At 41.9% G+C, this 19,790-nt stretch overlaps 1 protein-coding gene across 2 annotated transcripts in view; it reads left to right on the forward strand.

Annotated features, from left to right (window-relative positions):
* Positions 1-18,011, forward strand: part of Lancl1 (LanC like 1) — a 37,502-nt gene extending 19,491 nt beyond the window's left edge. For both annotated transcript variants that reach the window (XM_040753394.1, XM_005070542.4), the window contains 6 exons: positions 8,362-8,497; positions 9,020-9,166; positions 11,375-11,557; positions 13,228-13,404; positions 13,831-13,903; positions 14,585-18,011. In XM_040753394.1, the coding sequence (XP_040609328.1) occupies positions 8,362-8,497; positions 9,020-9,166; positions 11,375-11,557; positions 13,228-13,404; positions 13,831-13,903; positions 14,585-14,661 (793 nt within the window). In that variant the 3' untranslated portion in view covers positions 14,662-18,011. The remainder of the gene's footprint in view (positions 1-8,361; positions 8,498-9,019; positions 9,167-11,374; positions 11,558-13,227; positions 13,405-13,830; positions 13,904-14,584) is intronic.
* Positions 18,012-19,790: the final 1,779 nt, after the last annotated feature.

Genomic DNA, 19,790 nt, shown 5'->3' on the forward strand with positions numbered 1-19,790 from the left:
ATCCCACCATTAATGTATATTGTCCTTCTGTATCGCTAGGTTTATTTACATCCATAGACTCAGCCAACCATGGCTCAAAAGTGTTGGCCAAAAGGTTTATATTGTCATTCCCTAAATAGTATAACTCCTTTCAGAGCATGTTACGTTATAACAGATGCTTCAAAGTATAAGTGAAGATGTTCATGGGTTGTATGATAATGCTCTGTTTTATATGAAAGATTGAGTGTCAGTATATTTTAGTATCTTTTAGCAGTGCTAGAACCAATTGCATGGATGCCTAGCAATAACTGGTCTGTGTATAGTTGAGCAGCAGGCTTTTTGAACTGTTCAAATTACGATTGTGCTGCAAAAAAGGAATTACTTGTGTCTCTATTGCTTAATGCATGTATAACTTGCATAGGCAATCTCTCTCACACACACAGAAGTGCTCCATTCTCCCCAGATGTCCTGCACTTTCTCATTATAACAAATTTTTTCTGCCTGAAATTATAAGCACAGTAAGAAAGCCAAAGAATCTTTTGCTCTACTATAATGTTATATGAATCGATACAATAAATCATTTTCTACATTGACATTTTTAATATATAGTTGTGCTTATAGCTGTCAGAAGCCACAAATGTTATTATCCAACTTCAAATGAAAAGCTACATTATCTAATATGTATAGAAAAAATATAGCAGAGAACCATTTAATATAAAACTACACAAGACGTAGAGAAATCTCAAGGTAGATTCGAGCTAAAAGCTTTCTCTGTGCTGGCTAGCCCTCATAGTGCTTGAAGATGCTGTACAGGCTGCTAGAGAAACGGCATCATAGTCATATTCAGCTATGAACCTGTATGTTGTACTATTGAACTACAGAGCAGGATGTGCCCACTGGTGCAAAAGACACATGACTCTAATAGGGGTAACCAACTGCTTTCTGGTTGTTTTGAAACCTCCTCACCAGGAGGGACTTCATGTCTGGTACTATAAGCCTGGTTAAAAGCCATGGCTGAGGAGGTCATATGTCCTTTTGTGGAAGCTACTACTGTTGTTTGGCTAAAAGGACATGATGCACATGTCAGTTGCCTTCTAAATATTTATGTTCATGCCCACAGATCAGTGCTGTTGTCAGGCTAGTCCAAGAAGCTTCTTTTTGCACTGGGTGGCGGTTTCTGTAGAGATTCAAAACTGATCTACGCATTGAAAATAAGCTCCTGTTGAGTATTGAGCCCTAATTGGGACATCATATTACCCCTCCAACCTTAGAAACTACCAAGAGAGCTGAAAAGAATGTGTGAGCCTCAGGAAAAGCTGGAGAGTTGTGGAGTTCTGCCTAGTGGGTGTAACATGGCCATTGCTCTCTTGAACTCTCAGCAGCTGTGGTTACCTACAAGAGACCTGCACAGCATCAGTCAGTCATGTCGGTTCCCTTAGTGGAGGGGGAAGGAATCACAGGCCCCACTGACCCTGAGCATCTTCTCAGTGGTCAGTGACTGCTGAGGGCAGGGGACAGCTTTTCAGTGGTGCAGCAACTGATAAGATGTCCATGAATTTGTGAAGACCCACAACCATATTCCCAAGCATAAACTTCATTAAACTCTCAGGTTGACAAAAAATAAAATTAAAATATGAATTTTAAAGACCTATCACCACAGGGATAGATAACACAAAGCGATAATTTGCCTAAAAGTTGAAGTACAGTGTGTTCCTTCCATTGCAGTTTACTGATGTATGACTAACCAGTGCAAAACCATTAGATGCTCTCTTAAGTCTAAAACACAGAAACTATCTTTCTTATTTATCTGTTTATGTATTTATTAGTTTTTGCATAGCCAGTTTAAAGCCATTAGACATCTGAGGTCCCTGAGATAGTGTTCTTCAGAATCACTGTGAGTTACCATTAATTAACATTATAGCCGTTCCAGTATATCATACACAAGGTCACCTTCCCTAAATGCAGTGGCCAAATAGGAATCTGCTTTGTTAAGAATTTTAATGGGTAGAAGCAAAGTGTTGAAACAGATTGGAGGTTGTGCTCAATACTGCTTACACAAAATGAAATGCACACCCTTCCCTGGCTGCAGTCTTTAGGAGCTCATGAATAGGAGAAGCCCTCCAATTCTAGGCTGCAGTATGTTATTTGCCAGTAATATGCAGACAGCCTTACTCAGATGAGTAAGCTAAGACTTGTTTATTGTTTGATACCTTGATTATAAACACCTTTTGTGGTTTACATATTTTTAAATTTTTTAATGACATTTCAAGAACATTTTACTTATGGCCAGCAAGCTTGCCATGTAGTTAAAATAGAGAATGTGAAGTCAGACGTGGTAGCTCCCATCCACAGTCCTAGCACTTGGAAGGTTGAGGAAGGAGGATTTCTACAAGTTCAAGGCAACTCTGGGCCACATAGCAAGTTTCAGACTAACCTGGTCTACGCCGTAAGCTTGCCTCAAAACAAAAGAAAAAGTGTGTGTGTGTGTGTGTGTCTGTGTGTGCCTGTGTGTGGTTATTCCTATGCTCACATGTGTGTAAAGATGTGACTGAAAGGGAAGTGTGTTGCTTGGCCACAGCTCTGACTGCCTGACTTCTTTATTTCATGATCACTGTGCTCTGGGATTGCATCTCTTGGCTCACTTTCTATATCTCCTCTTAATGCCAGAAATTCCTTCAGTTCAGTTTCTGTAAGTCCAGGGTGCATTTATATTGTCAGGTATTTGTTGGGGAAGTCCTTTGTCAATAAAGCACTTCTGGCCAATAGGAATCTAGATAGGAGGGACTAGGAGTCCAGAAGGACTCTGGGAAGGAGAAACACAAGAGAGTCGACATGTAACCGCCATGGGGTAGGAGCCCGGAACTATTCTCCGGTAAGAGACATACTTAGATTAACAATTATGGGGTAATTACTTAAAGCAGAGCTAGCCAGTAAGAGACAAGCAAGGCCAACAGCTTCATAACTAATAGAGCCTCCTGTGTGTTTCTTTGGGGACTACAATGCGGCAGAGCCCAGGTGACGGGCGGGTGATAAACCAAAGCGGCTAGCAAGGAAAAGCTTCTCTTTACAGGTATTGAATCAGCATGCTTGCTTATTTTGCTTCTTAGTGAGCCATCTTCCTGGTGTCACATCGTCTGGGGTATCACACACTCACTTCCTTAAGCAGTATCTTTGTTGTGTTCCACTGGCTGCACCATCCCCTTTACCTTTCCAGCGTTTTCTTGGTGTAATGAGCTCTCAGAATGAGAATTTTGCTGTAAGGCAAAGGACACAGTCAGCAAGACAAAAAGGCAGCCCACAGAATGGGAAAAAATATTCACTAATCCCACATCTGACAGAGGGCTGATCGCCAATATTTACAAAGAACTCAAGAAGCAAGTCTCCAAAACATCAAAGGACCCTATTAAAAAGTGGGCTGCAGAACTAAATAGAGAGTTTTCAATAGAGGAGTCTAAAATTGCTGAGAGGTACTTGAGAAAGTGCTCAACATCCTTAGCCAACCGGGAAATGCAAATCAAAACAACTCTGAGATACCATCTCACTCCTGTCAGAATGGCTAAAATCAAAAACACCAATGACAATTTATACTGGAGAGGATGTGGTGAAAGGGGGACACTCCTCCATTGCTGGTGGGAGTGCCAACTGGTTCAGCCACTTTGGAAATCAGTATGGAGTTTCCTCAGAAAAATGGGAATAAAACTACCACAAGACCCAGCAACTCCACTCTTAGTTATATATCCAAAAGATGCCCATTCATACAACAAAGATGTCTGTTCCACTATGTTCATAGCAACTTTATTTGTAATAGCCAGAACTTGGAAGCAACCTAGATGTCCCTCAACCGAAGAGTGGATAGAGAAAATGTGGTACATTTACACAATGGAGTACTATTCAGCAGAAAAAAACAATGGAATCATGAGATTCGCAGGCAAATGGATGACACTAGAAGAAACCATCCTGAGTGAGGTAACCCAGTCACAAAAAGAGAAACATGGCATGTACTCTCTGATATATGGATTTTAGACATAGATCTGGGGAGTGCCAGCCTACAATCCTATGGCCAGAGAGTCTGGGAAACAGAAACTTCATTTAGTGGCTGATCCAAGAAGAGGCAGACTCCCTCGGTTAAATACTGAGCTGAACTCAAGAAAGCCAGTAACAGAGAGGGAGGACTGATGATCAAAGGGATTAAGACTGGGCTGGTTTAACCCCCAGAAACATCTGACCAGACAAAGGTTAACTCTTGAATCCCAGGCATCAGCCTGGGAATCCAGCATGGGACTGATCAATACCCCCTGAATCTGGGTGTCAGTGAGGAGGCCTAGGTAATCTATTGAGCCTTGGGCAGCAGATCAGTACCCATCCCAAGTATACACACAGACTTTGGACTCCCATAGAACAATGTGAGGTGCACTCTCACCCTGAACTCTTGGGGAAGGGTCTAGGCCCTGCCCTATATGAAATGACAGACTATGGACACCCCCATGGAGGGCCTCACCCTCCCTGGGGGAATGAGGGGATAATGGGGGGGGGTTGGGGGGAGGGCATGGGAGGAGGGGAGGGAAAGGGAGAGGGACCTGGAACTTGTGAAGCAACCTTGTTTCTTATCTAAATTTAAACTGGAAAATAAAAAAAAAAAAGAAAGGAAAAAAAAAGAATGAGAATTTTGATTTTGAAAGCGCAAATATGCCCTGTTTAGACAAAGAAACAGGAATCCAAAGGAATCTCTTTCATTAGGATTTAGTTCTTAAACTTGGCTTCCAGAAATGGACCTTGTGAGATTTTTTCAGATGTAGAGGACTTGCACTTCTTGAACGGAGGGTGGCAGTCTCTAACTTCCAACAAGGAGCTGGGGTGTTGGAGGGGGTGAATGGGAGTCAGAGAACACAAACAGTCATGTTGTGTTGCAATGGCCTGGGTGAATGACAGAGCCTCTCACTGGTCTCTGCTGTCTGGTAAGGACCCTGTAGGTCCTGTCTACACCGAGTTCTTGGTGTCAGTACAAGTAGAGAACATGGCCCGTTTCGCAGTTAGGTCACCAGCCTGGCAGATCATAGTATGCTGAGGCCAGAACTTAGGATGGTCAGGAGGTGACCTTGGACAGAGAATGTGATGTGTGTTATAGCGTGATGAATCAGAAAAGGGTAGAAAGCTCCAGTGACACCCTGGGGAAGTGCCACTAGATGCCCAGCAGAGCCATCTTGTCTTTGTCTTCTTCCTTCCGTCCCTTCTAAAAGCTGGTTGCTGTTAATGTCAGCTTATCCAAACAAATAGCTGGAGCTGCAGACATACACTTGTGGGCTCAGATAACATAAAATAGCCATTACAATTTTCAGATGCCTTCATTATTTTATCTTAAAATGTGGCATGTGAAGCTACAACTTCAAACCCTACCTGTAGCAGAACCAACTAACAAGTGCTGATAATTTGCATTCAGATCCAGAAAATAAATACACCAAGTCCCTTTTTAGCCTAAACGCTGTCATTAGGTGATGCTGGTTCTGAACAGGATGTTGCCAGTAAGCATTTAAACCATGTTCCCTATCTGTTGCCCTAGTGCAAATGAATTTGGTTTTAAAATGTTAATTGTATATCGCCACCTAGTGGTAGTGTAGGGGAGAACACTGGCGTTTTTGCAGTTCTGTACAACTTGTTTTAGTAGGACCAGCATTGTAGTGAATGTAGTAATCATTCATAACAATGCTTCCTAGGGCAGAAATTACACCAAAGTTTTCCTCTTTTAGTAGTTTCGTCAGTCCCTTTGCAAAAATAAATCAAGTTCGTTTTTATCTCCAAAGTCTAGAGGATTGATGCATTTGTATTAAACATGATCAAGTGTTCTAGTTTGACCTTGAGATACATGTTCTGGCCACTGCAGCAGCCAAGTGTGTTTTCTTGGTCCCAGTGTTATTCAGGTACAGGTTCTGTTAGGAGGGGAAAAATAACATTTTTCTTAGCAAACGCTTTTAAATTCTTTTGAGTTGGGGGTTGGCTGAACTCCTTTGCCTGAGGTGATGTCCATTGCCCTTCCAGATCATCCCTCTCAGAAGGAGCTCTGTGAGCACTGGGGAAGCTTCCATGTGAAGTCATGTGTTTCTGTAAACTTGTTTCTAAAGCAGAGTCTTGTGTAGCCCAGGATGACGGTGGACTGACCCTGCCCCCACGTACTGAGCTGTGCTATACAGTGTGTGCCAGTGTGCTGAGTTTCTCTGAAGCCGCTTGTCCCCTGGAGAGCCTTGAATTACCTGTCCACCAGGCATGTGTCATCATAGAAGAACAAGGCACAAGAATTTGCATAGCATCCTTTGTAGAATCATTTTAGAAAATGATTTAGAGTAAATGTGCTGGTCCTATATGTTACTCAAAGGTCTGCATAGATGTATACTGAAAAACTCCTGGATCAAAATTGTTGAATCACAAGGTACATAAAACACCTTAGACAGATCCTTCTAGAAATAGCTTACTTGCTGCCCAAGAAACAAACATACATACATACATACATATCCCATACAGCGTCACCAATGCTAGTACTCAGTAGCCCAAAAGTGCTGTCATTTTTTTCTTTTAGTTTGTGACTAAAAGGATTGATCTTGACCATACATACATACATACACACACACACACACACACACACACACACACACACACACACACATGCATGCTTCCATTTGTATTTTCTTTTGAGTACAGTAAAACTGGAGGCTGAGGGTGTTACTCAGGATGAACACTTGACCATCATGCCTGAGACACCGGGTGCATCCCCAGTACTGCAACAACAATAAGATGATGGGGTTAGGGGGTGAGGAGTCAACAACAACATAACCCTGTTCTACCACTCAGACAACCCTATTAGCAGTGAGTATTACAGTATATTGCAAGGAAATAGAAACTTCTGGCCATGGTGACCCTGCCAGTTTATTTCCTATAATTTTAAAAAGGAATAGAGAAAATATGAGCTAGTATTTGTATATTGCAAATTTGAAGCGCATCAATTACTTGCAATGTGCCACTATTTCAAAACCCCCCTTTTTTGTACCAAGAAGAAAATGTTCATTAAAAAAAAATCATGTGTACCAGAAATGAAGAGATGGGTCAGTGGTTAAGAATAGAGTGAGCACTAGTGTGGAGTCCCTGTGACTGTTGATTCCTGGTTACAATATCTCAGATAAGCCCCATGTGACTTGTAATACCACAAATTTGTTTAAACATTTGAGTGTGAAATCAGGTTAGGAACACACACACTAAGCCAACCATCCAACAACAAAATAAGATAATTTTAAAATCAGGACTCATTTTTAGAGATAAGACCTAGAAGAGCAATGATGAAATGTTATGCTAAGTATATTATAAAATATCAGATAACATTTGAGTTTCCAGAAAATCCCTGGATTTTTCATACTAATAGCATTTTGTCAAGTTTTGACAAGAATTTGAAGTGTTTTAAGAACTTAAATGGGATCTCTTTGAAATTCATAGACTAATTTAGAGAAAATTGAGTTATATTTTCAAGCCTTCACATGATTAAAAATTCTAAAACAGCTGGGCAGTGGTGATGCACACCTTTAGTCCTAGCACTGGGGAGACAGAAGCAGGCGGATCTCTTTGAGGCCTGCCTAGTCTACAGAGCAAGTTCCCAGAGCAGCCAGGGCTACATAGAGAAACCCTGCCTCAAAATTAATTCTGTCCATGTTTTTGGAGCTATATTCAATGAAAGAAGGAAGGGTAAAGTCTACTTGCTGCTACTTAACTAGAAACAGAACCTGTAAAAACTTGGAGAAGCTGCACTGAGTCCATGAATAATAAAGTGTAGTATACAACTTTAAAGAATGAAACTAGTCTGTGTGTGCTTGATAGGGAAGGACTGCAGAACATTGCTGGGTTAGACTAATGTATGTACATACATGTATTTGTGTTTATGCACACAAATCTAGAGATATGTGCACATATATACACACACACACAACTGGATAGTCAAGGTTGTTTCTAAAAATAAGAGCTAGAGGGCTTTGTGCCATTTGCATGTTACCTTGTGTTGGATCAGCCTGCAACGGAGATGCGTGGTTGTGGCCACATTTCATTAAAGCCAAAGCTAAATGCTGTGATGGCAGCCATCCTTAGTGCCTCTGATCCTCATCGCTTAAGTACAAGTCTTAGAGCCTACATCTGTGAGAAACTAGGGGAAATTCAGGTAGCTTCAGTCAGCCTCAGTGTGCCTTCTTGTGACATACAAGTTCCATTGTGACCTTAAAATGGGACTAATCTTTAAACTGTGATTTTAGGTGTGTATGTTTATGTGCCAGTGTATATATTTTTAGTGGACCGCTTTATTTGCTACTGTCTGATCCCTGTCCATTGATCATATACACATGTTTCTATTCCTAGGCTCATTCACCTAAATAAGATTGATTCCCATACACCAAATGAAATGCTCTATGGCCGCATAGGCTACATCTTTGCTCTGCTTTTTGTCAATAAGAACTTTGGAGAGGAGAAGATTCCTCAAAGCCATATTCAGCAGGTAATATAGTTTTGTGGGTTTTGGGAATATTTTAAGGCATCTGCTTACATACTCTGGCTCTCTGGTTAGCACATCCCATTCAGGAAGACCATGTGTTTTTACCTCTGTAGATCAGGCACAGAAAGCCAAGCTTCCCACTGAGTCTGTAGGTAGCCCGGTCACAAGCAGTAGGAGTCAGAAGGCCATCCTGCTCCATTTAATGGTTGAGAAGCCCTTTCTGGGGTAGATGGAGGGCAGATCTCCTCTCTAGGATGCAAATATGTCCTCGGTGCCTGGAGCAGTTTGTGCTTTTTTTGAAAGATGTGTACGTACTTAAAAGTGTTAATAAAGAGAGTTGAGGGTCCTCCTGAGCTATCTTCTAGATATCACACTTCTTAGAAGGGAGCTGTGTCCTTCCTGGTGGAAGATGCTATCTTATCCCTTACCAGTAATTCAGTACTTCTTAACAGAAAGTTCTTTGCCTCCACCAAGAATACTTTTTGTCTAATTGTCTTGTTATTTTGCTCATCTGTCTCCCTGTAGATTTGTGAAACAATCTTAAACTCTGGGGAAAACCTAGCTAGGAAGAGAAACTTCACGGCCAAGTCTCCACTGATGTATGAGTGGTACCAGGAATATTACGTGGGAGCTGCTCATGGCCTGTCAGGAATCTATTACTACCTAATGCAGGTAAGGGATGCTGAAGGTGAGACCATCAGGTGACCCACACGTGCATGGTCTTGGGTGGGGAACAGATCCTAATACTGTGTTCCCTTCTGTCGGTCACTGTGTCACACTCATTACAGTCACAGAGTGCACCTTTAAGTCTGAAAGTGTACATACACCATCCTGGGGAAGGTGCTAGGTTTCCATGTAGACGTGCACTCACCGGGTGCCACTGGGGCAATATCTTGGTTCTTTGCTTCTCTGTCAGAAAATGTCTTGAATTACAAGTATCACTCCCTACTGTTATAAAATGAAACAAATTCCAGGAGTAAAGACAAATCTATAAAAGCAAATAAGAACACTCTGCCTATGGCTTATTGAGGGAGTAAAGTCAAGACTTTCCAGTAGATTTTGTCTGACTTGCCTGAAAAATAGCTGAGTGTGCTGTGCCCCGTAGTTCTTTGGTTCTGACAATATTGGGAGGCGTCAGCCAAGTTAGGAAGACTGAAGACAAATAGGACTTGAGAGATCAGAGCATAACTCACAGGATGCCATTTGAAGGGAACAGGTGACACTTGCAAATGAGAATTTATGGCAGAGTAAAGTGGATTCTTCTTGGCAACAGAGGCTCATGCCTCCCCTTGACAAAGTATACAGTGTCACATAAAGGAAGGTACTGCACTCCTGCATCCAGCATGCATACATGTACACGTTACCATATGGCTGGAAGAAAACAAAACCAGTGTCATTCCTGCCCTCAATCCATGATTGCTTTTAAACAGAGTTAACAGTTTGGGAACAGTGATCAGAGGTCAACCTGTATGTATGTATGTATTTATTTATTTATTGTTGCTTATATCTTCTGTTTTCCACTAGAAGGTGTGTGATTGCCATTTTTGACAAGCAAGATTTAAATTCCTTTTCTGGAATGCTCCCTCAGCAACTCTTACTTCTAGAACTGCATATAGATTCTTAAAAAGCTTTCATGAAAGACATGTTATGTCTTCTGACATTGAAGCTGAGTTAAAATCATACGTGTCAGTGAATGGGTAGCCTTGTTAACGTGTCATTAAATCTGATAGTCAAGAAATATTGCCTCTTCTTGTTGGCTCTAATAAGAAATTTGAAAACCACAGTATTGATTTTTCAATTTCTAGGTTGTTATCTATTCGAAAAGATAAAGTTTTTAGTAATGAAAATCCATTCGGGAATGTGCCTAGATAACAACATAAAAGTGGACAATATTACTTCTAGGCCATATTGGATAATTCCTGGAGAGTGACTTACTCCTCTTTCAATACTTTCTTTGTGTAAAGTACTATTTTTACATGTCTTGAAGAACACAGAATCCTGGGAACACACTACGTCGCATCATTCCCAGGACCATCTCCTGACTGTATCCCGTTGCTGTGTGCCCCTCACCCTGCATATCCTACCCCCTGCCTGGAATGCAGTACTTTGAATGTGTCTTTTAAAGAGTGAGCAAGGCATTGAATTAACAACAGGGTCAAAAAGAGAAATGACAAAATGATATCCCAGGTGACATATATGTGCCCCGCATCACTGTGTCATATAAATCTGTATATCCTCATAGAAGAATAATCCATATGCAAGTCATTTCTAATTTGGTGTTGAGCCACACTGCAGTTCTGCCTGCAGCCCCATGCCCTGCCCTGTTGCAGACAGCACCCAGCACCTCTCTGTCAGAAAGAGAGAGACCAGTTTGGTGGTCAATGCATCGCTGTTCTCGGCAAACATCTGTTTAATCTTGTTTGCAGACATTGACTTAGGAAAGGTACTTGTGAATGTGCCCATAACAACAAACATTGAAATAATATGTACAGAAGACCTTAATTAATTAGCAGCCCAACTGTAGTATGTTCCATTACTTTAAAATTATAAAACAGAAAATGAAAACAATAATATCCAGCAGATGAAAAAAATGAAAGAAATAGCCTTTTAATGACTGTTAGTCATGATTTTTCCGGTTTAAAACTCATTTTGAAGCCGGGTGGTGGTGGCGCACGCCTTTAATCCCAGCACTCGGGAGGCAGAAGCAGGTGGATCTCTGTGAGTTTGAGGCCAGGCTGGACCAACAGCCTCCAAAATAGTACAGAGAAACCCTGTCTCGTAAAACCAAAAAAAAAAAAAAAAAAAAACCTCATACCTCATTTTGAGTTCTAGGAATGTCTTTTTCTTCAGCAGAACAAATAATTCTGTTTCTCATTTTAGCCCAGCCTACAGGTGAGCCACGCAAAGTTACATAGTTTGGTGAAGCCCAGTGTAGACTTTGTCTGCCAGCTGAAGTTCTCTTCTGGCAATTACCCTCCGTGTTTGGATGACACCAGAGACCTGCTTGTCCACTGGTGCCACGGTGCCCCTGGGGTCATCTACATGCTCATCCAGGCCTACAAGGTACCTCGTGTTTTCTTATTTCACAGAAAGAAAAAGTAGCAAATGTTTTTGGAAGTTAGCACTATTCTCATAATTGTCAAAGGATTGTGAATCAACTGCTGTGTCTAAGGTCATTGTGCTGAATGGCTTAGCATCCATTCTCACAGTGTCCATCCCACCATAATGGGCACCATCTCATAACTCTCCACTGACAGAGTAACAAAGATGATATCAGAAGTGGCAGAGCCAAAATAAACACCCCAGAAGCATGACCAAAAGCAGAATCCTTATACACTGCTGCCGGAATGTGAAATGGTACAGCTGCTGACAAATTGCTGGCCCTTAGAAAATCAAGCACTTAACATATAACTGAGCAATTCTACTTCTAGGCTTGTGAAAAAAAATCAGAGCAATTCAAAGAGATACATGCACACAACTATTGATAACTCCACTACTCCACTCTAAAGCCAAAATGTGAAAAATATCCAAGCATCCATTATCCATAAACAGATAAATGTATAGATAAAATACAGTGTGTGAGTGAGTGTGTGTGTGTGTGTGTGTGTGGAACAGTATCTAACCATAAAAGGGAGTGAAATGTGTAGTATAATACTCATAACTTTGAAAAGATGCTAAGCAAAATAAATAGACACGCAAATATGCAATACAAAAGAGGAAATTATACTTACATGGAGTGATAACTAGTAGAAGTGTCTAGAGTAGGCAAATTTATATAGAGACAAGAAATGGAAGGTATCAGAGCCAGGAGAGTCTATTGCTTGATGTGTAGTGGTAAAAATAGAAGTGATATTGTGTGCATAAAAATGCAGTCCTGGTGCTGGGGCGTTGGAAACAGAAAGACCCCTCGGGATCACCGACCAGCTACTATTGCCCAATGCTTGAGCTCCAGAGTGAATAACCCACACACATCTGCACTCATATAACACACAGAAATAAAATGGTGCATAAGTTCTTCCCAAGTATATAAAGACACTCTAATGATGGGTGCATGGTGTTGTAGTTACTCAGCGGCTGTCATGTGTTCTTTGGAGAGGTGATGAGAACAATTGGCCAGGTCAGCACTGCTGCTGCACCAGTCACACACACATACAAAGCTTAGACCAAACACACAATCAGACCCAGTGATTTTTTTTTAAACAAACTATATTAGTTTGCTTTTCTGTCATTGTGGTAAAACACTAAAAGCAGCTTGGAGTAGGGAAGAGTTTGTGTGGCTTACAGGTTAGTCCACCATGAAGGGAAGCCAAGGTAGAAGCCTGGAGACAGGAACTGAAGCCGAGTCCATGGAAGATGCTGTTTACTAGTTCCCTTCCCCTGCCTTGCTCAGCCCACTGTACAGTCCAGGACTACCTGCCACGATGGTACCTCCCACACCAATCAGCAATCAAGGAAACACCCTTCAGCTGTGTCCCCAGGCCAGTCTGACTGGGACAGGTCCTCAGTTGAGGGTTCCTCTTAGGTGTTCTAGGCTTGTGTCAAGTATACAAAACTATGATACAAGTCAGTGTTAAGAATTTGTCATTGGTAGTACCACACAGTCTGTCACTGCATTCCTTATTTCTTCTTAGCATGCCTCCTCCCCCACCTTGCCTTTCCTTCAGAAAGGGCTACCTGGAGAATTTTCCTTTATGCCCAGATAATGGAACTCATGTGTGTCCTTGACTCTGCAGGTGTTCAAAGAGGAACAGTACCTTTATGATGCCTACCGTTGTGCTGATGTGGTCTGGCAGTATGGCCTGCTGAAGAAGGGCTACGGGTTGTGCCATGGTGCTGCAGGGAATGCCTATGCCTTCCTGGCACTCTACAACCTCACACAAGATATGAAGTACCTGTACAGGGCCTGTAAGGTAGGAGCCAGGCTGTGCGTGGAGAAGCAGCTTCTTGGGAGGTTGAAAAGGCTCAAGTCTGTCAAAGAGTCAGTTCATTTATATTATGTCCACGAGCTTAGAGTTGACAAACATATTCTTTAAGAAAAGCCGGTTCAGTTATATTAACATTCCTTGAAATGGTAGATTATGCTTGGACATTTGTGGGAGTAAAAGCTGAAAAAGATAGAGGGTCATTTTGTTCTCTGACGTCATTGGCAGCATGTGGCTGGCACTGCTCCCTAAACTCCTCTCAAGCCATGTTTCTTCCTTTAAATCACCAGTTCCTCAAAATTAACTCCTCACCTCTGGCTTGGTGGTTTTGGAATTTGTCAAAGTAACACAGAATTTTCACGAGTTTCTAGGGTCTCTGAAGAAATAAGTCATTGAAGTTGGTCTCCTTTTCAGTTTGCTGAGTGGTGCTTAGATTATGGAGAGCATGGATGCAGGACGCCGGACACCCCCTTCTCCCTCTTTGAAGGTATTTTTCACATGTGACTTAATATCATCAGCTGCTATTCTGCTCGGTGATAATGTGTTTGAATCCCAGTTGTAGCCACAAACTGTTTTTTATAATCCATTGTTAAACACATACTTCCTAATTTCCTGATATGTCAGATCAGTTAGCAAGGCTGGGCTGTAGCTCACTTGTTAGAGAGCTTGCTTAATGTCCTGAGTTCCATCCTCCACACTGCATAGACAGGGCATGTTGGCACACACCTGTAATCTCAGCTATAGTCCCAGCACTCAGGATGGAGACAGTAGAGACAGGAAGATCAATTCAAGATCATCGTGAGCCATTTAACCATTTCGAAACCCTGTGTCAATAAATAGATAAACAAATAAATGTCAGGCATTCCACCACAGACTTTAATACTCAGGGTTGTCATAGTGACCACCATTTCTGGAGCCAGGAGGCATATGGTGAGTGTTGGATGCAGAGTGCTGTGGTGAAGGAACTCACACACGGCCGAGTGGCTTGAACTTGTTTGCCTCCATGCCCCTGGATAAAAAAGCCAAGAACTCCTTCCTCTAGGGGCCTCTGATGTGTAATGCATTGTATGAATTACAGGAAGCTTCCTGCGTCTTAGTATAATGTTGATACGTTAAAAAAAATGAAGCCATTTGGTGTAGTAACTCGTGCCTTTTTCTCTTTCCTCAGGGATGGCTGGAACAATCTATTTCTTGGCTGACCTGTTAGTCCCCACAAAGGCCAAGTTCCCTGCATTTGAGCTCTGAAAGGGCAGCATGGCCCCTGCAGCATGACCCTCTGTGTGTTCCAGCCTGGGCTAAGTGCTCCCATTGCTTTTGAAGGAGCAGAATGAAACCATGTACTTGAGACTTGGCTTTTTATTTCCATAATTTGTCTTTAGCAATTCAGCGCCTTCCTTTTCGTACTTTTATTTAAAAGTGTAAGTGAAAGCCATCTTAACTTTCTTCCATGAGAAGGATGACTGACAGGTATAATAGTATTTTGTGGCCATTTACATGCATTTACAGACTTGGAGGAAATCTTACTCTTCTTTACTTTTATGAATGTAATCATGTGTTACTGCTCTTGAAAATGTAAGCCATGGCTGGTAGCATGTTATCCCATCTACTGAGGAGACTGAGGCAGGAGGATCACAAGTTCAAGGCTGACCTGAGCAACTTAGTGAAACCCTGTTTCCAAATAAAGAGAAGAGAGAGGTCTGGGGTACAGCTGAGTGGTAGACCACTTTCCTAGTGTACAAGAAACCCTAGACCCTGTCCCCAGCTCTCTCTCTCTCTCTCTCTCTCTCTCTCTCTCTCTCTCTCTCTCTCTCTCTCTCTCTCTCTCTCTCTCTCTCTCTCTCTGTCTCTCTGTCTCTCTCTGTCTCTCTCTCTCTCTCTCTCTCTCTCTCTCTCCCTCCCTCCCTCCCTCTCCCTCCCTCCGTCTCAGCTCAGGTAAACAGATTATATGTAAATGGCCATTGTTGGATATTGCCTTCCATCTCTTCTGTTGAATATTTTCCCTCCAACAAAGAGTAGTTTTATGACTTTGTTTTCTCCAAGTGGTTGATTCTTAAAGGGAACAAAAATACAGTCCATGCTTCTGGAAGAAAAACTGTAAGATTACAGACTAGACTTGGCAGCTAAATGCCATCTTTTAAACTTCTATTTCCTGTCTGAACTAGAAGTGCCATTTTCAGTGATTCCACATAGGCACTGTATTCTCACAATGTCATCAAAACTTAAAAATGCTTGTGATGCACACTCTGACCTGAAAGTTAATTCATCAACAACAGGTCCTTTTTTCTGTTAGAATTTGGAAATGTTTAGTTTAAGGGTGTTTGTCCTTCAGTGTTCATATGAGATCAGGAAGTAGATTTTAGTGTGAATTTGCTGAGACAGGATTCTAGCCTGACCTTCAACCAACATTCAGAAGTTTAGCTTAGGTTTTCCTTGTTTTTTGTTGACTGTGCCTGAGTGTCATGTTACCCTTTTCTGTCAATTGATTTCAACATTGATCTTTTCACTCAATAGTACAGAATCTACTTATGCTTACAAAGGAGGTGGGTAGGGAGATGCTGTAACCAATAACTTCTAAGAGAACAGAGCTTTTGCCAGGCGGTGGTGGCACACGCCTTTAGTTCCAGCACTCCAGAGACAGAGGCAGGCAGATCTCTGTAGTCTACAGAGCGAGTGTCACAACAGGCTCCAAAGCTATACAGAGAAACCCTGTCTCAGAAAACCAGAGGGAGGGAGAGAGAGAGAGAGGGTGGGGGAGGGGAGAGAGAGAGAGAGGAGAGAGAACAAGAACAGAGCTTTTGACAAGAACTCTTGTTTTTAGGAGGCATCTGATGTTATACCCTCCATGCTTGTAACAGATTACTGTTTGCATATCCCAAGCGAAACAGCCATCAGAGTCTGAGACCATGGAGTCAGCTTGGTTTGTACATAAAGACTTTCTGGTGCTTCAAACTCTGAACAAATGCTTTTTGACTCCTCAACTCCTCCCTTTCTCCTCATATCAGACCCTTTGTAACTGACTTGGGAGCATTTTCCAGCTTTAATACTACAGGGTCTGAGAATATTTAATGTGCTGTTTCTATTGAATGGAAATCAAGTCCCCATGGAGTGTGTTGCTATGAGGAATAATTCCCTGTTATTTTCTGACTTGCACCAAAATAGCTAATATAATGAGGAATTTTCCAGTCCTTTAGGCTGCCTACAGCAGGATCCAAAGAGCAGCTCAGTGCTCAACTCCTAGAGTTGGAGTGTTCCTTCTGTGGCTCCTGTACGCCAGGGACTTCTGTGACATCCGACTCTGAAATGCTGCTGGAAGCTGTGTTAGACTACCTGGTGAAGGCTGTGCTTTGATGGTGTCGGTATTTATAAGAGCCTACCAGTAGAGCGCATTTGGTTGGCGGGCTGTCCAGCTTTAGAAAAGAAAGCCCACTTGCTTTAGTTACATGGCTTATATTCTGCCTGTACCTTCATCTACTATAGTTACTAAAAGAAAAAGAAGCAATGTTCTGGTTAGTCAAGAGTCTTGATCACAGTGCTTCCCCGGGCTTCCTGATTAATGTAGCCCCAGAAAGAACTCAAAGCAGGAAGAGTGTTTTGAGTGACACTCGTGTTACTGTCTGAGCTGTCTTCTACATATTGCCATCCATTAACAGACCCATCCTTCCTCACTGTAGCTTTTTAAAACTGACTACACTGAAAAAGTGTCTGTGCCACTTGTGTCCTTATGCTACAAAGCCACAAGAGTTTTCTGGGGCTTTTAAACTCAGGTGCAGTACAAAACCCACATGAACACCTCCCCTCTGAGGCAGAGACTGCAGGAAATGTTTTCACTCCATCATTGTGCAGAAGCACAATGATATTCCTCAGATATTTTTCTTATTGATTTAAAAACCTTCCAGAGGTTGCTTCCAGAAAGCTCAGTGGTATTTCTAATCTTCATCCAGAGACTGGAAGGGAAAATGTTCTGAGGCTGTCTGGTAGTGCATTTATTTATTGTATAGTTCTGCCCTTAACTTTTCATCATGTAAAATGTCGGCATTACCATGACCACTTCCGTAATTCCCACAGGCATTCACCCCATCCCGTCTTTCATCCTTAGAGTCATCAGGTTCCCACATGTCACATCCATTTGACATCAGAATCCCCATGTAGCTAGAGTTAGCTAAAGGGGTTAAGGGTGTTTTTTCTCCTTATTCCCATTTCACTGAGTAACTGAACGGCAGCACTCTGCTCCTGTATCCTCGGGTCAGTTTGTATCTGGTCTCACAGTGCCCTTGCCTTCTACCACCTAATTCTGAAATAAACAACGTGAGTAGGAACACTCACTTATGAACTTCTTAGGCTCCTAGAAATAGGTGTAGTCCCTGCTTACTCATCCTGCATTCCAGTTCCTCTTCTGCTTCCCTGAGACATGTTAGAGCATGTTTCTGAGTTCTCTAGACCAGCAGGCTGTGGGAGAAATGTTTATATCCTGTAAACTGCAAACAGTCTTGGGACCATTCGGGGATCACCCAAGATTACATTGACACTTTCTGGGAAGGGCTGGGATCATATCTGTATTGACTGACTGGCCTTCAATAAAATTTTACTAGGCCTGAGTATCGCCTGCTGTTGTTTGTTTGTTCTATTTGAACTTGAAAATTATTTCTACATAATGGTAAATAGTGGCTTTTCTTTTTTTGTATAAACTCACTCCTGGGATTTGTTCCTAACTTTACTTCCTTGTTAGTTCCACTCCTTCCTAATAACAGACTTACAGAAGAAAGACATTACCACATCTGATCATAATACAATTAGGAAGAATCTCCACGGTTTCAGACCATGCAGAACATTATCCACCTGGTACATATCTACCTGCAGTCAGTGACTAAGAGCCTTCTTCTGGGAATTCTTCCTGCTCACAGTTCTAAAGGGGCTTTAAATGAAGTCGTTGAATGAGGCATGATCATAGGGAAAGGAGATCTGCCCAGTCACCTGAGAGAGTGTACTACTTCTCATGACACAGCCAGCTAGCGCAGCAGAAGTTCGCCATTGTTATCATCTCTTAGCTACAAATGCTAACACCGAGGATAGATGTGATTTTTTTTTCCCTCTCCTTCAAATGAAATGAACTGTGCATGTTGGGATCAAGTCTATAGATGCAGGCAGTAAGGGCCTAAGGGACAGAGCCCTTCAGTCACCAGATTCCATAATGACCCTGTTCTCCGTTTAACTCTCCCTAGCAAAGTAAAAATACACAATTGGCATTGTATTAAAACTAATAAAAGTTTAAGTAATTTGGCCCTTTCGACTTACCCACAACTTATTTGTTTATGTTTTTTAAAAATCTGTTGTTCCAGTTGGGCCATGGTGGCACACACTTTTACTCCTAGCACTCTGGAGTTCAAGGCCAGCCTAGTCTACAGAGTGAGTTCCAGGACATCCAGGGCTGTTACACAAAGAAACCCTGTCTCAAAAAACAAACAAAAAAAATCCTTTGACTATTAGAGAATGGTAATTTATGTCATTTTTCTTTTCCCACAGTAATCCCCACTGTGGATTCAGTGCCCCAAAGGCCTCGTATGTTCTTTATCCTTACAAGCGTCACAAAAGCTTACCCTATAAATGTATCGCTGGGAATTTTCCTGCTTCATTCTATTTCACTTCCATACTATCTCTTTTCAAACACTGTGGTCAGTTAAAGCAGGACACTAGCTTTCTTGCAATGGAGACCACACTGCCTTCACGGTTCCATTATGTGAGCTGATAAACAGGAGCCTGTGTAATGCATCCTTAGGGACATATTTTACAATTCCATTAGTAACGAGAGAAAACACAAACAGTAAGCCAAAACGTGGACTAACGAGAATAGAGAAATGGATCTTAGCAGGGCAACTTCTCATAGCCAACCTAATTTCACATCACTACATTATGCTAACTTTCCATCAATAAGCAAATTACAATCACGGTGACATTAAGTCTGAAGCTAATGTTCTGTCACTCTGCAAATAAGTGTTGAAGAAGGCTTCTGTGTGGCATTTACTGGTTATGGGAGGGAAAGAAGGACTCCTTACCAATCAGTTTGTAAAGTACTATCAAAATTGCCTAATTTCTCTGGTGGACCTGGATATGAAACAAAGTATTTGTAATCTGAAAGTGCTGATGGAGTTCACTGTAAGCATATGGCTAACACCGGCTGTTTTCTCAGAAATTGGCATTTAGTAATTCCCATGCACTCTCATAGATAGTTTTTGCACTATTATTAGTACTGTCAGATTATGTGCTACAGACACACCTATTCTATCCTGCTCTGAGCAGTGCTTTGTCTTCATGCTTGCATGCTCTGACTTGTCAGTGTGTGTATGTAGGGCAGGTTACACATGCATAACCCCCTCCCA

Source organism: Mesocricetus auratus, unplaced genomic scaffold (genome assembly GCF_017639785.1).
Source record: "Mesocricetus auratus isolate SY011 unplaced genomic scaffold, BCM_Maur_2.0 Super-Scaffold_100010, whole genome shotgun sequence".
In the NCBI taxonomy this organism is placed as follows: Eukaryota; Metazoa; Chordata; class Mammalia; order Rodentia; family Cricetidae; genus Mesocricetus; species Mesocricetus auratus.